This window comes from Thamnophis elegans, chromosome 5, assembly GCF_009769535.1.
Source record: "Thamnophis elegans isolate rThaEle1 chromosome 5, rThaEle1.pri, whole genome shotgun sequence".
Taxonomy (NCBI): domain Eukaryota; kingdom Metazoa; phylum Chordata; class Lepidosauria; order Squamata; family Colubridae; genus Thamnophis; species Thamnophis elegans.
Genome location: NC_045545.1, coordinates 55746333 through 55767288, shown reverse-complemented (window position 1 = coordinate 55767288; position 20956 = coordinate 55746333). Strand labels below are relative to the sequence as shown.

The following is a 20956-nucleotide window of genomic DNA, read 5'->3' as shown; positions in this document are numbered from 1 at the left end:
AACCCTACAACTGAAATATAGGAAAATGTCTCACTTCTCCATATTTTAGTCAAGTTTTTGTGCAATCATTGGCCACTAAAAATTTGGTAATTCTGTCCAGAAATCTAATTACGGTAATTGCAAGTAATTGCAAGTGTCATGGGAGTGATAGAAGTGCTTCTGGATAATACTTACAATGGTAAAATCCTTCTGAACACCCACATTTGATTCTCCCGATAGCTGGATTTAAGTAATCATCAATATGTTGGAATTCTCTTATCAGGTCAGTTTATACTGCTTAAGCCTTGCAATAAAATAATTAATAATTAATAAAATAGGCTAATTAAAAACAAGTTTCGGGTCTGTTATCTTTTCCTTCTTTAATCACTGCAGGAAATGTTTCCTGAATACAATTGAAGCAGGAACAAGGAGTACTTATACATACTCATAATTTCCTAATTCAAAAAAATGTTTACCAAAATCAATTTTGCCTTTTCCATTTTCTCTACTTGCGTACATTGCATTACAGATTCCCATATAGCATGGCCATTGGGAATATGCCCCTTATAATTGTAATGCAACACATTTGGAGATCACTCAGGTTGGAGAAGACTGATATAAGACAACTAAAATATTTTTCATCCATCAAACTACAATCAGAATGTCAGTATTTAAAATGCTGTTATCAAATTAGAAAGAGTATATGTCATGGCTTGGGACAAAGGATAGATAGCATTAATTTCTACAACATGATGAATATATTTTTCTATCTCCCCTTTTTATATGCTAAGGTTGGCACAAAACGTTCTTTTATGAAATTATTTGCAATTAAAAAGAATCTCGGTCTAATGCCAATACAAGCTCTGACCTGAATTACAAATACCACTTTGCTAGAGTTCTTTATCTGAATCATTGGAAAGATACCTGTCTTTCCACCCAGATAGGATGATACCAAGACCACAGACAAACTTAAATAAGAAAAAAAATATTCCAGCCACTCTCAGTGCCAATACATATGAGTGAGGTTTTATAGGCTAAATATATGCATATAATGTGACCTAACCCATTGTTGTTGTTAGTTGCAAAGTTGTGTCCAACCTATCATGACCCCATGGACAACATTCCTCCAGGCCTTCCTGTCCTCTACCATCTTCTGGAGTCCATTTAAGCTCACGCCTACTGTTTCAGTGACTCCATCCATCCACCTCATTCTCTGTTGCTCCCTTCTTTTGCCCTCAATCGTTCCCAGACTTAGGCTGTCTTCTCCAGCACCAGTTCAAAGGCCTCAATTCTTTGGCGCTCAGCCTTTCTTATGGTCCTATGATTCCATTAGATGCAAGACAATCAAACTGATCAGTCCTAGAGGAGATCAACCCTGACTGCTCTTTAGAAGTATTTGAGTTACAAATACTTTGGCCATTACTCCTCCTTTCTCGGACCAGGTGTGAGAATGTCCTTGGTTCCCAAGAGAAAGTATTTTATTTTGGCTACAAAACCTCAGTGTCGGCCTCTGTTTTGCTATTTGCTTTTGGTTGCTATTGAAACAGGGAGGGGGGGGCTGGTATTTGGGAAGGGAAGTTTTAAGTACAGGAGAGATTGAAAAGGGGAGTTTTGTTCTCACCATCTACTGCACATGCTGGAGATAGTGCTTGGTGTGGTCAAGGCCAACCATCCTGCATACCAACCTGATGATGCTCCTTGAAGATGGAACTCATATGACACCTAAGGGATTTGCAGATTGGACTGTGGGATGGGGTTACCAGGGGGAGGGGGTTTAGTCACATATTGATATGTATGATTTCACATGCTTTTGCCTCAGACCTTGCTTTGCTTAGCTGCTATCTTTTCATAACCAGTAAAAGTACTTTTAATTCTGCGAAGTGGAGTTAAGTGGTTTCTTTCTTGGTTGCTAAGGGAGGCCAGCTTGACACTCAGCTATCTACAATGCCCGCCCCCCCCCCCACCACCACCCAAAAAAATCACCACTGCAGTGTGGCAACACTGAACCTCCCGGTTAGCTTCGGTCAGCTTCTGGGTTGACACTTGTTTGTTTTTAACAGCTTTTAAACTCCAAAATGTATTTGAAATAATTGAAATTCCATTGAAGTCATATCCAGGTCTTTTGTGATCTTCAAATATAAGAATTGTGGACTCATTTTCTGGCATTAAGACATAACATAATGTAGGATTAAAATATAATTTAGGATGAAAAAGTGAAGTATACAGCATAGATAAAAGAATTCTTTGTCCTATTTTTTTGGCAGTATGTGTGTGTGTGTGTGTGTGTGTGTGTATTCAATTGTTTAATTTTAATCCCTTTTCAATATAATAAAAAACTTTATTTTAGTTTTAGTCCAATGGAAGTCAACAGTTTTTGTATACGTGGTTGTTAGAGTTTGTTTCAGTTTCCAAGGTTGTGCTTAGAGAACATACCTTGGAAACATGGATCAACATTGTGAAAGCACAAACAGACACTTTAGCTTCCATTAACCAGAATACAAATAAGTATGCAATTGATTTCAAGGGCCAAGGGATCTTTACATTGTAAAACATATGGGTTGTTAAAAACAATTATAACAGCAAAGGTTGTGATGCATAGAATAAATTATCAAAATTCTTCTGGTTGTGATTAAACCTCTGGTTTCATTACTTTCTGAAAGCAACAATAGAAAGTGGGTTTTTAAAATATCATATAAATTGGAATAAATCTTTAACTGCAATGCAATTTGATAATTTTCAGTATTATAATTAATAGCTACATGAAGAAAATCTGTTTAGAACACTACCAGCCTTCTTCCAAAGTTCGACTAAGAAATTACCCTGAAGTTTAAATGTACATTTTTTTCACGGTGTTTATAATGTCATTTCTTAAAGGGATTTTAAGAAAGTTACACACTCACTTCTGCACACACCTCAAAATTACTTTCTTAGGTGTAAATGCAGAGTTTTGCATAATTCTAGTGTCTATATGGCAAATGAGATATTACCAAAAAGATCTCCTTTTACAGAAATTAAGATAAACTATGAAGAAATTGCTTATGTTACCATTTTCAAATAGGCTAAATGTGCCATCAACTCTGTTAAATATTCAGTAATAGCAGAAGTAAGGCTGGGAACAGCATTGCACGTTTTTCTCATAAATCATTACATGAATAATAAGAATTTTAAAAATACTCTAAACCACTGCATAGCCAGGTGGTTCAAGAACAAACATGCAAATTTACTTGCTCAGATTAAGTCTGCTTAATACCACAAGTTCCTGTAGTTTGATACATACATCCGTGATTTATATTAGTCAAATTTCTCTTTGTACTGGATAACTCACTTTTTCCCTGTTGCAATAAGCAATGAACAGCAATGTTGAGATGCTATCTTTAGCTTTCTTTTTTGTGGTTGCCTGTTGAATATTTTGGATCATGCAATCTCCTGTCCAAGCTTTAATTTAATAAGGGCTAAATTCTAACGTAGAATTTACATATTGCACACACAAATACGCACAAATACACACACTCCAATAGGTAGGTAGGTAGGTAGGTAGGTAGGTAGGTAGATAGGTAGGTAGAAAGGTAGGTAGGTTGGGTGGGTGGGTGGGTGGGTGGGTGGGTGGGTGGATGGATGGATGGATGGATGGATGGATGGATGGATGGATGGATGGATGGATAGATAGATAGATAGATAGAAAGATAGATAGATAGATAGATAGATAGATAGATAGATGCATACCAAAAAAAAACCCAAAACCCTGCTTATTGTGGAGATTTGAAAGCACTCTGATTTTTCTAGGAATATTGTAATTGTAGAGTAGAGAAGATTTTAGCAAAAGCTGAAGGGACAAAAGTACTTTGAAAAATGTTCTAAATGCAAGTATAGTTGAAGCCAAACTTACATCTGGTGGCAGAATATTCTGAAATATGGGGGTTGCCATTGATAAGGCTATCTCACGTCCATGCCCCTTTTGACTTTTATGAAAGGGATAACCTAAATTGAGCTTGGCCTGGCCCTTCCCATAACCAGCACATTTAATGGGCCCAGAGGTCTATTGGAAATCAATGTGGTAACCTCAAGATGGACAGAGCACTGCAATAATAGATTTCCTAGCTAGCAGTTTGGTTACCACAGTCTAAACCAATTGCATCTTCCAAATCATTTTTAATCATGTAGAGTGCATTGAAATAATCCAACATAAGGTAATATGATGGGTTGTGTCTATAAAAGGGGAGTTGGTGCAATAGACTATAGTGAAGCAGAGTTTCCCAGGAAGAAGGGAGCATATTCCAAGGGAGGCAAGACAAGGGACAGCACAGTCTGAAGCCTGATTGGAGAAAGAAGAAGAGATTTAGGATAACTACTCCCTTGGTTTTTTTTAGGGTATATGTATTAGAATTAGAGTAATATAGGTTTAGTGTGACAAGATTCTGCCTACATGATGTGTGCAAATAAAGCACTGAACTTTGGCTGGAATGTCCTTTGTTGTTCTTGGGCTGGGCCTGACAAGTAAGATCATAATTGGCACAGCAGCCAAAGTTTGACAAAGCTATAGTATGCACACTCCAATCATCAAGGCACCTTCTGTTCAAGCAACATTGAGTGCAAAATTACCAAGTGATGGATCAGCATTTTCAGAAGAGCATGACCATATCAAGAGCAATTACCAAGTTGAAGTTATCACATAGCTATTATATTTATAGGTGCATAGAAATTCTGTCTTGTCTTGGCTTTATTCTGGGCTTAGTTCTTCCCATCTAATTTCCTATAACCTCCGGGAATTAGTGTCTATGATTCTCAATCATCCAGGTCATGGTTGTCCCAAAGCTGCTTTTTTGAAGAGGCAATTGGACTTTGTGGCTTTTTTCTTTGAAGGGATATGACAGCATCTATCTCCAATCTACAACACAGTCCTTTCAACAATTCAACACCACTCAGGCGACCCTAATGACACAGTTACACCCCGTTAAGGGTGACCTTAACAACCTGATAAAAAATGCAAATGAACAGCTGTCTGCAAGGAGTATAAATCCTTCCATTCCCCACCATTCAGTCAGAGCTAAATAAGCTTCTTGAATGAGAAGCAAAATGTCTTCAAAGAAAAAACCAGAAAGTCCAATTGCCTCTTGAAAAAAACACCATTGGGACTCCAGGAATTAGGTTAAAAATTTCCTTAACATCTCCAGTCCAGCCTGGGGTAGCAGTGTATAATTGAGTGTTGTCAGCATATTGAATGAGACCTCACTCCAGAATGAGTTGCCCAACAGATTTATGTAGAAGTTAACTAGGATAGGATGATTCAGAAGAATATAATATTGGATGGTATTAAGTGCTGCCAAGGTGCATAATTAGATATAAGAGAAATGGTCCTCCCATCCTAAAGCTAATGAAATGAAACTCTGAAATGAAATCATGTGATGCAATTTCCAAACTTTTGGAGGAGATTTTAATCGGTTGTAAGGTTTCTAATAGAAGAAAAAAGTCAGTCACCAGAAAGAGAACATTAAATTCTATCACAGATAAGCATCCTTGGGTTCACGTTTGTTTATTTTAATGAAGTCAGTAGCTAGGATGTGTTTTGAATGTTTACTTTGGGCTATAAATTTTAAAAGACTTTTTTTTCACTGCTTAGCAGTTAATCAACAGCCTGAAGCATTTGGTTATTGGGCAATATCTTAGCAAGAGGAAGAAAACTCAATAAAAGATTATTTAACCAAAGGAGGAAATAAAAGATTTTTGTTGTTGGGAAATACCCTTTACAACAAAGTCCATACTTGAAGGCCAGAAAATAAATCCTTTGGGTAATTTAAAAAAGTCTCTGAAAGTATAAAGGATGAAAACATCATTTTACAGGCATTTACACTGATATCCATTTGTTCTTGTTAATAAGGAAGTTGGATCAAAATTTTACTTTCCTTCTAATCACACCCACAGTTCAAGTATACTTTTCAGGCACAAGTATCCACTGTGGAGGGAAGTGACATTTCATGTATCTTCACATTCTGCAAATGCAACAGATTTTGTAATGCAATATCATTGTGACATTATTGTAGCTTCTAACATTGGTATCTTCATACCACTTACTTGGAATAATTTTCATGGCTTTCAGATAGTTTTATAAACAAATAATAATTTTCTTAAGTTCAGTACACAAAAAAGGCAGCACAAAAGTAAAATCACAGCAAAACAAGTCATAGGTTTAAAAATAATTGTATGTATATTTTAAAAAAAAATGTAAATATAGCTTTCCTATAGCAACAAGAGATATGGGCTCTGTTGCATGGCATGTCTAACAAAGTAAGTCTCTAATCTAGTCATATGTTCATCAAGGAATAACCATTTGTATGTCTCTCCACCAACCCCTTCAGAAATACATGGAGTATGGACCTGGTAATAGGCTTTCCAAGGTGCACCCCCATTCTATGAACTCCATCCCCTTACCAAAGTACCAATGGTCTCTCCTCTTTTGGCATTTTGCAAAGTACCCCTATTTCAGCAGGTGGCTTAGGATAATGTAAGTTATTAAGAACCTACGAGGTTTTTGATCTGGTTTGCCCAGAGTAAACTATGACTGAAAACACAAACATTAATCTTGTAAACTTCATTTTCTCCTTCAAAGTGGACAAGGAACAAAGATCAAATCTGATGTAAACTTAGAATTTTAAGGAGTGGTTTTGGCAACTCTTCAGGAGCCTAAGACTCTCTCTTTCTTCTTCTGATGAGTACTTGTTTAAAAGACTACAAGGAGAATGCCAGGAAAAAAATAGGGGGAGAAAAAAGGTAGGTAGGAAAGCACAGTAATGGGGTAAAGTTCTAAAGAGTTTTGTTTTGTAGCATCTTATCAAAATTGCCTATACAGTGCAGTCCCCAGAAAGTGGGCAGAGGCATCAAATTTCACTCTGGTATAATTCCTGGAAGGGTAGAGAAAGCACCTGTTTCTAAATTGGACTCTAATGAAAGTTCCTTGGTATGGATCTGGATTCCAAATAACCTTTAAAAATCTTACCATTTTGAATACGAAAATGGACTTTTATTCTGACCATTATAAAATTAGGTGATCTCTGCCTTATTCTTCAGCTTGCCTTGATTTGGACACTGATTCCATGGAATAATTATCTAAACCTACTTTTTTGTAAAAAAAATATGTATATTTTCATTTATTTATTTTACAGTATAAAACATAGAAATTCAATATCTATATAAACAGTGTGCTGTCTGAGTACATTTGAGTTTGAGATATAGTATTGGTAATAGTAAACATATTTTCTTAACATCTGTAATGATCACACAATAATAGTAATATTTACTTATCCAATTTAGTAAATCTTCATTGTAATTTTTTTTTCTCTTAGACTTTTAGGCTAATAACTTCTGTTTCTACTGATTAGCCATTGATAAAACAAATCCCATGTTTAAAAAAATATTCTGTTTCTTCTTTCTCCTTAATTTTAAGTGTTAATCTATTCATTTCTGCACATTGTAATATTTTTTATTACAATTTCATCTGGAGGAATTTCTTCATTTTTCCATTGTTGTGCAAACACAATTCTGGCTGCTGATAACACATGCTAGAATTAGATATGTATTCTCTTTATTGTATTTTTCTGGTAAAATACCCAACAAAAATAATTTGGCTTTTGATCTATATGTTGCTTTACTATTTTTTCTAAGCATGTGTATATTTTTGTCCAATATTTTTTGCTCTTGGGCATGTCCACCACATGTGATAATACCGATATCTATACATTTTCAGCAGTTAGTGGACATATCCTTAAACATATTTGCTAACCTTGAGGGCAGAAACTGCCATCTATAAAACATTGTATATACATTTTCTTTATATACAGTTGACATTGTTAATTTATAATTCCTATCCTATAGTTTCTACCATTTCTCTAGCTCTATAGTATAACCAAAATTCTTTGCTCATACTTCCATTGTTTCTTTTACTTGCTCTTCTTCTATTTTGATGCTCAGTAGGTAGCTATAGATTTTTAAATTAGTTTTTCATCTGTCCTTGTTAATACCTGATCAAGATCTGTTGGTTCTTTATAGAAACTGTACATTTTAGCATTTTTCTAATATCTTGATTGTATTTGCACATGCAGCCACCATGCTAAATCAATCTCTAGACTATTCAATTCTTGCTTGGTTTTAAGTTACCCTTTTTCATTCAAAATGTCCTTATGACTTGTAATATTTTCCATGTTAACAATATTCGGATGTATCAATGCCTCCATCATGGAAAGCCAGGCTGGTATTTTCAAATAGTGTTTTTCTTTTTCTTTTGCCCACATTAACAATAGTGCATTTGTAACATAGTGTCTTTGAAAATATCTATGTATTCTATTTTCCCCATTCTATAAAAAGGTGTGTCACCCCAACTGAAGGTTATGTCCCTTCAATGTTAATTATCATCTATGCCTCAGACTTATCCACTCTTTCATGGTGGATCAGAGGCCTGATAATACAACTTCCAATCTGGCAATCCAAAATCCCCTTTGTTTTTAGAATCTTGTAACATTTTCAGACCTATTCTTGCTTTTTCCCCTTGCCAAATGTATTTTGATATCATTTTATTTAATTTTGCAAAAAAATATTTCCCAGCTTTATCGATATTGTTTGGAACAAACATAGTAATATAGTAATCTTGGCAAAATATTCATTTTTATAGAAGCTATACTTCTACAAGTGTGATATAATTTGTTGCAAGAGCTTGGTGTAATTGTCTTCTTTGATGGCAGCACATCTTGCTGTTAAATGAATTCCTAAATATTTTACTTTCTTAACTATTTGGATATCTGTTTTCTTCATTAAATCTTTTTTATGTTTATCTGTAAGATTTCTAACTAATATTTTAGTTTTCTGTTTGTTTATTTTTAATCATGCCACTTCATCATACTCTTCTATTTTTTTTAATTAGTTTAGATCCAGTTTCTTGTTGTTCTTCTAAAATAAATTCCAGGTCATCTGCAAGTGCCTGTAGTTTATATTTTTCTTTCTTTACTTCCATACCTTTTATTTCTATATCTTGTCTAATATTTCTATTTAACACTTCCAACATCAATATAAATAATAAAGGGGACATCCTTCCTTTGTGCCTTTGTTTATTTTAAAGTTTTCTGTCATATTCCCATTGACCATCACCTTTGCAGTCTGTTTAGAGTATATTGCCTTAATCATATTAGTAAATCATTCACTAAAGTCCATATATTTTAATTGTACAAACATGAATTGCCAATTTATGTTGTCAAAAGTTTTCTATGCATTTAAAAAGATCAAAGGATTCTGATTCCACAGAATAATTATCCAAACCTACTTTTTTTTAAAAAAATTCTGACTGAATATTAGTACAACATTTAAAGTGATGATAAAGGTAAATATGAAGCGTTAGAGACTGGAGAAAAAAGTCTTGTTTGCAGGTTTCTGAGTATGGTTGATTTCTAGCAAGGAGAAACATTAAAAACACTGAAGAAATGGACTGGTTAGGAAAGTGTTAGATACTAGCTTCAGCTATAATGGTTTCCATCAAGGTCCTCTGTTCCAGTGGGAACAGAGGTTTAATCTCATTGGTTGAAGGGTCTGACAGCTTCCTATAAAAGGGCTGCTGTCAGACTCAACCTTCGCTGGATTGTACATCCTTGTTCTGTAACAATAAAGTGCTGCTGTTGCCTTTAGCATTGTGAGCCTTTCCATTTACCGATCTAACACTGGTGATGAGGATGGGATTGGAAGGCAACTAGGCAAACTAAAAAGAGCATAGCAGTCCAGCAAGTAAATCCAGCCCTCAGAACACAAAATGGCCATGCATGCCCCACCAACTCCATATGACCCAATCACCGAGGACTGGGACTCGTATATGCTGAGGTTCAACTGCTTCCTCGAAGCCAATGATCTCATGAGCCTTTTTGAAGGCCACAAGAAGAACATGTTCCTCGGTTACTGTGGATGGGAAGTGTTTCAAACTGCCAAAGACCTGTCAGAGCCAAAACTGCTAAAATTGGTCACTTGGTCCATACTCCAGCAGACCCTGAGGACTCACTATGCTCCCAAGCTGTCTAAGCATGTCTGCTGGCATGAATTTAATATTCGCAACCAGAAGGAAGGCAAATCAATCAACAAGTATGCTGTGGTGCTACGAAAGGCTGCAGCGTACTGCGAGTTCCAGGACCTTGACGAGTTGATTCTTGACCGCATCATATGCGGTGTGCGGGATATTAAGTTTCAGAGGAGATTACTTGCCAAATGTGACCTCACTCTACAAATTGCCTTGGACAAAGCCAGGGCATCAGAATTGGCCGTAAAGTCTACAGAGACCCGGCAGCGCCAAAGCGCTCCGCAAGATGTGTGGAAGAGCGCATGTGCCCATCGCAAGACTGCAGAGGCCAAAAACTCAGAAGACGAAGATGACAGCTGCCGCATGTGCAGTAGCCACACCAAGTCGGCGCACAAATTCAAATCGCGTCTCCTGCCTTGTGCTAGCTGCGGAGGAGACCATGCCAGATTGTTTTGTCATTACCGCGATGCTATCTGCCAGCACTGCGAGCGAATGGGACACATCACCAATATTTGCAGAAGCGAGCACCCTGCGATGACCTGGCAGCCAAGAAGCCGACCTAACCACCAGCAGAGGCCCAACTAAGGGGCATGGCAGTCACCACCACGGTGCTCAAAAGGCGACACCAGAGTCACCTACCACACCTCAATCAGCCAAGTCCACACAAGGTGGTAAAAAAAGCTGAAGGTCAACTTCAGTGGCCAGTCCCAGTGACAGTGGTCAGCAGTGACTGGCAGAGCCTTCTGGGGCTTGACTTGTTCAAAGCCCTGGAGCTAGAAGTGACCGGTATCAACGAGAGTACCAACGAACTACTCGTAGACCCTACCCCTGAGACGCCAGTCTTTTGTATTGACTGTTTAGAGACTGGTCCCGTCTTGTTTAGTGACGTTGCCCGCAAATCTGCAAGAGACTCCATGATCAAACAGGTTTTGAACTGGGTGTGGAGGGGGTGGCCCAAGAGGCCTGTTGGGTCTGATTTCAAAATGTATTATCATAAGAGAAATGAGCTGTCCATTGTTAATGGCTGTTTGCTGTGGGAGGACTGGGTCATTTTTTCACCCAAACTGCGCATTGCAGTAATAGAGACTTTGCATGTAGGGCATCCTGGAATTCTCAGGATGAAGTCTTTGGCCAGGAGTTACATGTGGTGGCCTAACCTGCACACCATGCCAGGAGCCCAGACCAGTTGCCCCAGAGGCACCCGCTAAGGAGTGGGAGCGACCTCAAGCACCGTGGTCTAGGGTGCACATTGATTTTGCTGGTCCAGTTCATGGCCAGACTTTCCTCATAGTTGTGGACGCCTACTTGAAATGGCTAGAAGTAGTCATGATGACCTCCACTACGGCAGAAGCAGTCATCAAAGTACTACAGAGACTTTTCTCCAAACATGGCCTGCCCAATGTCCTGGTCTCTGACAATGGGCCCCAATTCACAGCCATGCAATTCGAGACCTTCTTATCAGCACAGGGAATCAGACATGCCCTGGTTGCGCATATTCCATCCGGCCTCCAATGGTCAGATGGAGAGAATGGTGAGATCTGCAAAAGAGGCTCTATCTAGGATGGGCCCAGGAGATTGGCAAACACGGGTTGACCACTATTTGCTAATTCAGCACATTACACCCTTCTTCATTCATTCTCTCTTTTCAGACTATAAGAATCTATGCTACACATTCTCACTAAAATCAGAAAAAAAACTCCCCTACATTGAAGTTAAAGTTATAGTTCAAACTCTCTGAAAAAGAAAGTGAAGTTTTGATTCCTAATGGGATAATTCTCCCCCAACTGCCTCTGTGATTTGAAGATTGTGAGGCTGAGAAAGCTAATAACATATTCCCTTAGCCAAGCAAATGAGAATAGTGCAAAGGGTAAAGGGTTAAGTTTGAGGTTTATTCGATTTATATGCCGATTTATATTTTCCCAAGGACTCAGGGTGGCGTACAACATTAAAAGAAACACATACTACAAAAATTAAAAAGAAATTAAATAGGATATCCCCAAACCCAATTAAAATTAACAAGGACACATTTTTTAAAAAAAGAATTCAAATTAAAATTAACAATAGTCAATATTTGATTTGTTTTGTTCAGGCCAGGCTGGCTTGCTGGAAAAGCCAACTTTTTAGGGTGCGTCGGAAGGACCAGAGGTCAGGGATTATACGAAGCTCCCGGGGCAGCTCATTCCAGAGGGAAGGCGCTCCCACAGAGAAGGCTCTCCCCCTGGGGGTCACCAGTCGACACTGTTTGGCCGACGGCACCCTGAGGAGGCCTACTCTGTGGGGTCGCACTGGACGATGGGAGGCTACCGGTGGTATTTACATTATTTTTTTCTTGTGCTGTATTCCAATAAATTGATTCATTATACCAGGAAGGAAGGAAGAAAAAAATTACGTGTAGACTGTAGGTGAAGACAACTATGCCCTCTTGTGGCTATTGAAAAAATAAAACTATTAAAAGTCATTTAATTTTTTTATCCAATTAACTGATTAGCCAAAAAAGTATGAATATAGTATTAAATGCTAAATTGTTTTGTGAATGTTTAGTACTGAAAGTTAATTATTTTCTAATTTTGTATAGTGCTAGTTTTGAAGAAACAATCTCAAACCAGGTCCTGTAATAGCTTTATCATCCATTTGATAAACTCGCAAGATTCGTTTTTCTCGACATGTACATGTATACATCCGAACTAGACTGTGTTGTTTCTCTGTATCATATAAAATATGTGGATATATGATAATTTTGTATTATTTATTTATTCAGTCATGATTATGTAGTGTATATTGGAGATGGTGACCCTCTGAGATCTGTATGCAATGACATTTCATTTCAATGTATGCCGATCAGTGTACATTTAAAGTTACAATAAAGTTATTCTATCCATCTATATTAATCCAACTTAATTAAATTACAAATATGAGGAGTAAGATGTGTTGGATATGTTCGCTACCTGGAGTTATTTATAAAAAAATAAAAAAATAAAAGTGCATTGTCCAATTAGGAAAAGTTTATGAATAAACTTGTCAAATTACAACAAGTGCATAAGATATGATTTAGGCTATGTGCTTGGAACATGACTTCCACAACATCATAATGAAAATGAGCTACTGCAACATGTAATGACATGCTTATGATACATGAATCCGATACTTACCATTGCCAAATGCAATATAGTTTTAATGCTTTATTATTGTTTGTTGGATGGAGCTTTTTAAACAAAGTCAACTTGTTTCCTGCATGATTGAATGTCCAACTATTATTTATATGTCTGGCACATACACATATGTCATCATAGCTGCCCTCTTGACTTTTCTAACTCCCCGTGCAGATATCCTTGGCCAGGACAAGATAATACACGTGATTACATTTATTATTGAATTTACAATTAGTTTCATTCATTCTCATAATAGTTTTCCCTTTCTACATTACAATTTGCAAGGAAGTTGCATTTGTGGGTTGAAGATTAGTGCAATCTGGAACCCCAGATTCTGCACTTTAATCATGGCATGTTGTGCAAACCAATCACTGTCGCTGCTGTAGTAGTTATAATAAATTTATTTCATACAATGTTTACCTAGTAGGTTGACTGTTCTAGGTACAAATACTTTCCCATCAGTTTTCTTTTTCCTAAGAACTGTAAAATGTATTTGTTTATTTAAAACAAATATTATAGTCCCTTATCTTATATCAAACACTGGGTGGCTGCCAACCAACTAAATTGACTTCCATTTTATCCAGAAACATGCAGCTTGGATATTTATTTGCTTCTGCTGACAAAAGGTGCTTTTTATTTGCACAGTGACAAAGTTCAAAAGTCATAATTGCTCTTTGATCAATGCAAAGTTAAGTTGTATATTTGCTTTCTTTTTTAAATGCGTATGACAATATTATTAGCACATAATACACATTAGTTTGGAAGCAGGGGTGTGTGTTTTTATTGTACATAGGTATCAGGTTTGTCTATATGCTTAACTAGATAGTGATTGATAGCAGCACAGTATTTGAATATTCCGAGAGAAATCTCATTACTTCCACAGGGCTTCTCTTTCAAGTAAGAGAAGGCAGGACTGAAGTCCTATGGCACAAAATTAGTGATCTGGGAAATACTGATAATTTTGAAATGCAACCACATCGATGCTGATATCTAAGTAGTAATGGAACATAAAATAGCCTCTCCCTTCAAGCCTACCTGGTATTGCTTGTATCTTAAAGAAAGCTCCAGTGTATACAGCACAGGTGGTATTCAACAAGTTCTGATCAGTTCTGGAGAAAAATTTGAGTATTTCAGAGAACTTTGACTGGCCCCGCCCCATCTATTCTCTGCCTCCCAAGTCCCAGCTGATCAAGAGAGAGTGGAGATTTTACAGTATTTATCCCCTGTCATACCCACCAAGCCATGCCCACCAAGCCACACCCACCAAATCATGCTACATCCACCAAGCCATGTCCACAGAACAGGTAGTAAAAAAATTTGAATCCCTCCACTGGTATACAGTCTTCATATTGTTTCTTCTGAGTTATTTACTTGATTGAATCTATACATACATCTAAGATACATTAAATTTACAAGACTATTTGATTTATTTTAATTTTTTTTTCAAGGTTTCAGGACTATCTTGTGAAATGGCTCTCCTGATCTTTGTCTTGGTCTTAACTTTTATCCAGGTGGAATTTGAAAGCGGTGAGTATTTAAATAAACATCAGAAAAATTAACTATGTTAAAAAAAAATGTAGGTGTCATTTGTCCCTTTAGCACACATTGTTGGCTTTCAACCCACAGATACCGTATATACTCAAGTATAAGCCGAGTTTTTCAGCCCACTTTTTGGGCTGAAAAAAGCCGCCTCGGCTTATACTCGAGTCAGTGAAAAATTTGCCCGAAATGGAGGAGAAAAAGGAGCGGGGCCATGCCGCTGGGTGACGCTCGTGAATGGCCCGGCGCCCCTGTGAGTTTCCCCTCCCTCTGTGTCAGTTTGCCACGCAGCGCGCACCGCACCATCCCCCCTCCTCACGTTCTAATGTAATGCAGGGCTGTCTTACGATTCCCCTTCCTCCCCCTCCTGCCGCTCTGCAATGATGTCCCACCTCCTCCTTGTTATGGCAAGCAGCCACATAGCGATGTCCCACCTCCTCTGGTACAGTGATCCAATGATAGGAATCACTGTGCCGTGTGTCATAGGAGGTGGGACATCGCTCCCGCGGCTGCACGGGACATCATTACCGGTAGCTGCTGCATTTCCCACCCTAGGCTTATACTCAAGTCAATAACTTTTCCAGTTTTTTGTGGTAAAATTAGGTGCCTCGGCTTATATTCGGGTCGGCCTATACTCGAGTATATACGGTACCTATGACAGAACAAGTAACAATCAAGACAGGCTTACTACATATACATTTCATATATCATAATGAATTAAAACCAATTTAATTAAATCAAATAAATATTTTAGTCATAGTCCAGAAGAATTTAAAACATCTGAGTTTAAATAGTTCAGCTTTGTTTCTTTCCATATACATATATTTATTTTAAAAATTTATTATAATAGTAAAATCTAATACAAACTAAACTTAAAGGAAAAAAAGAATAGAAAGGAGTAAAAAGTGCAAGAAAAAAGAAAAAAAGTAAGAATATAATAAAGATAAAAACATATAAAGAATTGATATTCAGCCTTTATCACACGTATAAAACATAGTGATTCTTTACCTGCCCCCAAGGTTATAAGCATTTATTTCTTCATTCCAAATCCTATTATCTATAATATTATCTTTAATGCATCTTATAAAAACCAAAATAAAATCTATTGCCCATAAGAAGCTATCTTATCTCTACAATTAATTACAACGTCTTCATTCTGCATTTCATTTATATATATAATATTTCTTACTTTCGTTATGCCTTCTAAAAACCAAAATTAAGTACATCACTGCATAAATTAAGTGAATTGTGCAGTTTAATGGATTATGGTAATGATCTTGGGGAAATAAGGGAAGAGATGCTACCCAGAAAACAATCAGACAAGGAAGGCAGGAGCTCCCAGTAGCTTAGCAGTCAACGAAAGAATCTTAGAAAGGACCAGGGGTGGGTTGTTGCCGGCATTATTGCCGGTTCGGTCTGCACACATCTGCATTTGCACATAAATAGGTTTGCACACGTGCCAAACGTTTTTAAAAAAAATCACAATTAAATTGTTCTGCGCATGTGCAGAATCAAAAATCAAGATGGCACCATCATAGGAGAACTGGTTCAGGGGCATGGCAGGCCTGGGTCGCTGCCGGTTCCAGCAATCCAGGTCAGCAAACCACTACCACTACCGAACCGGTAGGAACTCACCACTGGACAGGACCCACCCTCAAGGACCATGTAGAAAAAACGATGGCGGGAAGTTTTGAAAGCTTACTATTGTAAGCAGCCTTACAATAAAGTAGATTTAGGTAATGTAGCTGTGTTTCTTGTCTGGTTTACCTTGGACGACTGACATGCGATGGTTAAACAAATCTGGCTTCCCCAAGTGACTTTGCTTGTTGGAAGCTCGCTGGCAACTTTTCAAATCACAATCATGTAACCGCAAGACATAGCAACTGTTGTAAATGTGAGCCACTTGCCAAGCATCCAAATTGCAATCATCTGACTTCAGAGGTGGTGTGACAGTTATAACTTCAAGCAGTGGGTTGGACTAGAGGACCTCTGAGGTACCTTCCCTCTCTATGATTCTATGTTCTGTGTTCTAAGGATAGGTCATAAGGACTTGTTTCCAAGGCCTTTGAACTTTTGAATTGTCATTAAATGAACAGTAGCAAGTAAGCAAGCAAGCAAGACTAACTGTACATGGTCCCATAATGCTGAAAGCTTCAGTTGTCTTAGAAAATTGAGACAATGAAATCCCTCAAACTAATCAGTTCAGCTCTCATTCCAGAGGAAAAAAATAAGGCTCCAATATTCCTATTATGCTGAATTTCTTGACAATAAAGGGTTAGAAAATGTGGGTTTAGTTGTTTTATTCAGAAAACTGAAATAATAATGAAATTACACTTGAATGTCTCTTTGTCAGAAAAACACATTTGTCAGGTGTGTTACATACTAGCTTTAACTATAGTGGTTTCCACCAAGGTCCTCTGTTCCAGTGGGAACAGAGGTTTAATCTCATTGGTCGAAGGGTCTGACAGCGCCCTATAAAATGGCTGCTGTCAGACTCAGCCTTCGCTGGATTGTTCTCACTTGTTGCATTTAATAAAGAGCTGTTGTTACCATTAGCCTGTGTGTGCCTTTCCATTACCCGATCTAACACTGGCGACGAGGTGGGATTGGAAGGCAACTAGGCAAACCAAAAGGAGCGTAGCAATCCAGCAAGTACATCCAGCCCGGAACTCAGCGCGGCTTCGAGCAGCCATTTTTGAGCGACAAACTCAAAATGCCCTCAGGTCACAAAATGGCCATGCATGACCCAGCGACTCCGTATGACACAGTCACCGAGCACTGGGATTCGTATATGCTCCGTTTTGACTGCTTTCTTGAAACCAATGACCTCATAGGCCTTTCTGAAGGCCACAAGAAGCATGCTCCTCAGTTACTGTGGACAGGAAGTGTTTGAAACTGCCAAAGACATGTTAGAACCAACGCCACTACAATCGGTCGCTTGGTCCATGCTCCAGCAGATGCTGAGGACCCCTATACTCCTAAGCCATCTAAGCACATCTGCCAGCATGAATTTAACATTTGCAACCTGCGGGAAGGCAAATCAATCAACGAGTACATTGTGGTGCTACAAAAGGCCACAGCGTACTGCGAGTTCCAAGACCTAGACGAACTTGTTCTTGACCACATAATTTGCAGTGTGCAGGAAATTAATTTACAGAGGAGGTTACTTGCCAAGTTTTACCTCACTCTGCCAATTACCTTGGACGAAGCCAGGGTGTCAGAATCAGCCATCAAGTCCACAGAGACCCTGCAGCGTCAAAACACTCCGCAAGATGCACAGAAGAATACACGCGTTCACCACGGGACTGCAGAGGCCGAGAGCTCTGAAGGTGAAAAAGATGACAGCTACCACATGCGCAGTAGCTGCACCAAGCCAGCACACAAATTTGAACAATTCCCGCCTTGCGCTAGTTGCAGAGGAGACCATGCCCGATCGGCTTCCATTTCCGCGACACTACCTGCCAGCACCGTGAGTGTAAAGGGCACATCACCAAGGTGTGTAGAAGCGAGCACCCCACGACAACCTGGCAGCCAAGAAGCTGAACTAACCGCCAGAAGAGGCCCAACCAAGGAGCATGGCAGAAGCTACCACAGCGCTCAGAGGGCAAAGCCAGAGTCACCTACCATACCTCAATCGGCCAAGCCCGTATTAGGCGGCTGAAAAAGCTGAATGTCACCGTCTTCATCGAGGGCTCTCCATGCGAGATGGAGATCAACACGGGGTCATCACTGACCATCATGCCATGGTCGATGCTCTAGCGGGCTATCCCTAGCCTGAAGAAGCAGCATCTACGCGCCCCTGACATCCGGCTTTGCGATTACCAGGGGAACTAACTCCCCATCGTGGGCCACGGCTCCTTTCAGGTGCAATTCAAGAAGTACAGCGGCCAACTCCCAGTGACAGTGGTCAGCGGTAGCCTGCAGAGCCTCCTGGGGCTTGACTAGTTCGAAGCTCTGCGCCTCGAAGTGACTGGTATCAACGCCTTGAAAGATGAAAGCACTGAAGTGATTTTTAAGGAGTTCAAGGACGTCTTCGGCACCAGTCTTGGTAAGTATGTGGGGGCTCCAATCTCCTTTAATTTGGACCCCAACATAGCCCCCATAAGGCTAAAGCCCAGGAGAGTATCTTTTGCTCTCCGCCCCAAAATAGATCTGGAAATTGACAAGCTCATAGCCCAGGGAATCCCAGAGCCAGTTGATCACACACACTGGGAGACTCCTATAGTGACACCTTCCAAATCTGATGGGTCTGTCTGCATCTGCAAGGACTACAAATGCACAATCAATAAAGCATCACAACAAAGCGCTTACCCTGTACCCAGTGACATGCAGTGAGGCTTATGGCTGGTGAGGCACTGACACAATTTTTTTTAGCCTTGTGGACTTCAACTCCCAGGATTCCACAGCCAGGCATGCTCAGTTCTGATTTAAAGCAACAGCATTTGTTTTTCTCCTTTGCAAAATAAGTTTCTTTCTTTCTTTTTCTTTTTCTTCTCCCTTCCCCTCCTTCCTCCCTCTCTCCCTCTCTCCCTCCCCCCTCTCAAACACACACACACACAGAAGTTGGATTGGACTATCTCTCCTACCCCCTTCCCTCTCTCACTCAAACTAACTCTCTCTCAAACAAGGGCGCGCACGCACACACACACACACACACACACACACACAAAGTTGGATTGGAGGGAGTCAGGGAGACCACAGGAGGAGGCAGGAAACCAGTCAAAGAGCCATACTGGAGCACACACACTTTCCCTCAGCCCCGGAAGGATCCAGCACAGCTTCACTGATTACAGGTTTGAAAAGACAACATGGCTCTGCCTGCAATCAAACTACACTCTGGGAGGGAGAGCATTTCCCTCCAGCCTTTGCCAAAAGCCCCGCACCAGGAGGATGAAGTTTGAATTCCTCCCACTCCCTCCGACCTACATGTACCTTTTCCAGCTGTTTCAGAGAGGATTTCAACTCTGCTCTTGCCTGTCATCATGAAAAGAAAAAAAAGGTAAAAGGAAAAAAGGCAAGAGCTGAGGTCAGGCTGAGCTAGTTGCTTCCTCACCATGGATGACTCTGCTTAACTGTTTAAAAAAGCCTCTAAAAAAGTGCCCACTTTAGGAGGAGGCAGGAGAACAACGTGCCTCATCTACGTCAGGAATTTTTAGGCTTTTAACCCTTGCTTAACTCAGCTCGAGTAATCATAAAATGCCTAAAATCAGACTAGATGAGGCACATTGTTTTCTTGCCTCCTCCTGTAGAGGGCACTTTTTAGAGGCTTTTTAGAGGCTTTTTTAAACAGTTAAGCACTAAGCAGAGTCATCCCCGGGAGAGTCATCCCCTGGCAGCAACTAGCTCAGCCTTACCTCAGCTCTTGCCTTTTTCCTTTTACATTTTTTTTTCTTTACATGATGACAGTGGTGAGGCTCTGCCACCCCTGCCTCCCCTGCCTCCCCTGACTTCACGTCACTGCCTGTACCAATTGTACAGCATCTATTACATTCATTAGGCTCAGCAAAGTATTTGCTAAATTGGACATGGCACAGGCAAACCAACAATTGCCTGTAGATGGCGCTACAGCAGAGGCCCAAACCATTGTGATGCACAGGGGTGCATTCAGATATCACCACCTGCAATTTGGTGGTGATATCTGAATGCACCCCTGGATTGTTCCAAAGCATCATGGAATGGCTTTTGCAGGGGACTCCAGGAGTCGTCCTATATTTTGATGGCATCTTGGTATCGGCTGCAAATAAGGCGCAATTTTTCAAATGTGTACGAACTGTTTTGGCTTGAATTAGAGACAAAGGCTTCCATCTCAAAAAAGAAAAATGCCAAATTAATGTGCCAAGGGTTGAATTCCTAGGGTACCTAATCAACGGCTCTGGGATTCACCAGACCTCGAATAAAATTAAAGCAATTCAGGATGCCCCTACACCTCGCAATCAAACCGAGCTAAGGGCGTTCCTCGGGCTCCTTAATTTCTACAGCATCTTTTTTAAACAGAAAGCCACCATTGCTGAGCCCTTACACTGTTTCCTGGCTAAGAATGCAAAGTGGTCCTGGGGCAGAGCCGAAGCCACTGCATTTGCCATGGTAAAAAGACTTCTCTCGGTGGACACTTTCCTGGTGCGGTACAGCCAGACCCTGCCACTGGTGTTGACCTGCAATGCTTCACCGTTCGGTGTTGGAGCCGTCCTAAGCCACCGCATGCCCAACGGAATCGAGGCTCCAATAGCAATTTTACTCTAGAACCTTG

At 39.6% G+C, this 20956-nt stretch overlaps 1 protein-coding gene across 4 annotated transcripts in view; it reads left to right on the top strand.

Annotated features, from left to right (window-relative positions):
• LOC116509245 (polymeric immunoglobulin receptor-like) overlaps positions 1–20956 on the top strand; it is a 44259-nt gene that overhangs the window by 6025 nt on the left and 17278 nt on the right. For 3 of the 4 annotated variants that reach the window (XM_032218319.1, XM_032218323.1, XM_032218322.1), the window contains exon 2: positions 14619–14697. In XM_032218319.1, coding sequence (XP_032074210.1) covers positions 14640–14697 — 58 coding nt within the window. In that variant the 5' untranslated portion in view covers positions 14619–14639. Of the gene's footprint in view, positions 1–6686; positions 6745–14618; positions 14698–20956 lie in introns of those variants that run through there. The other variant, XM_032218320.1, reaches the window with a different exon arrangement.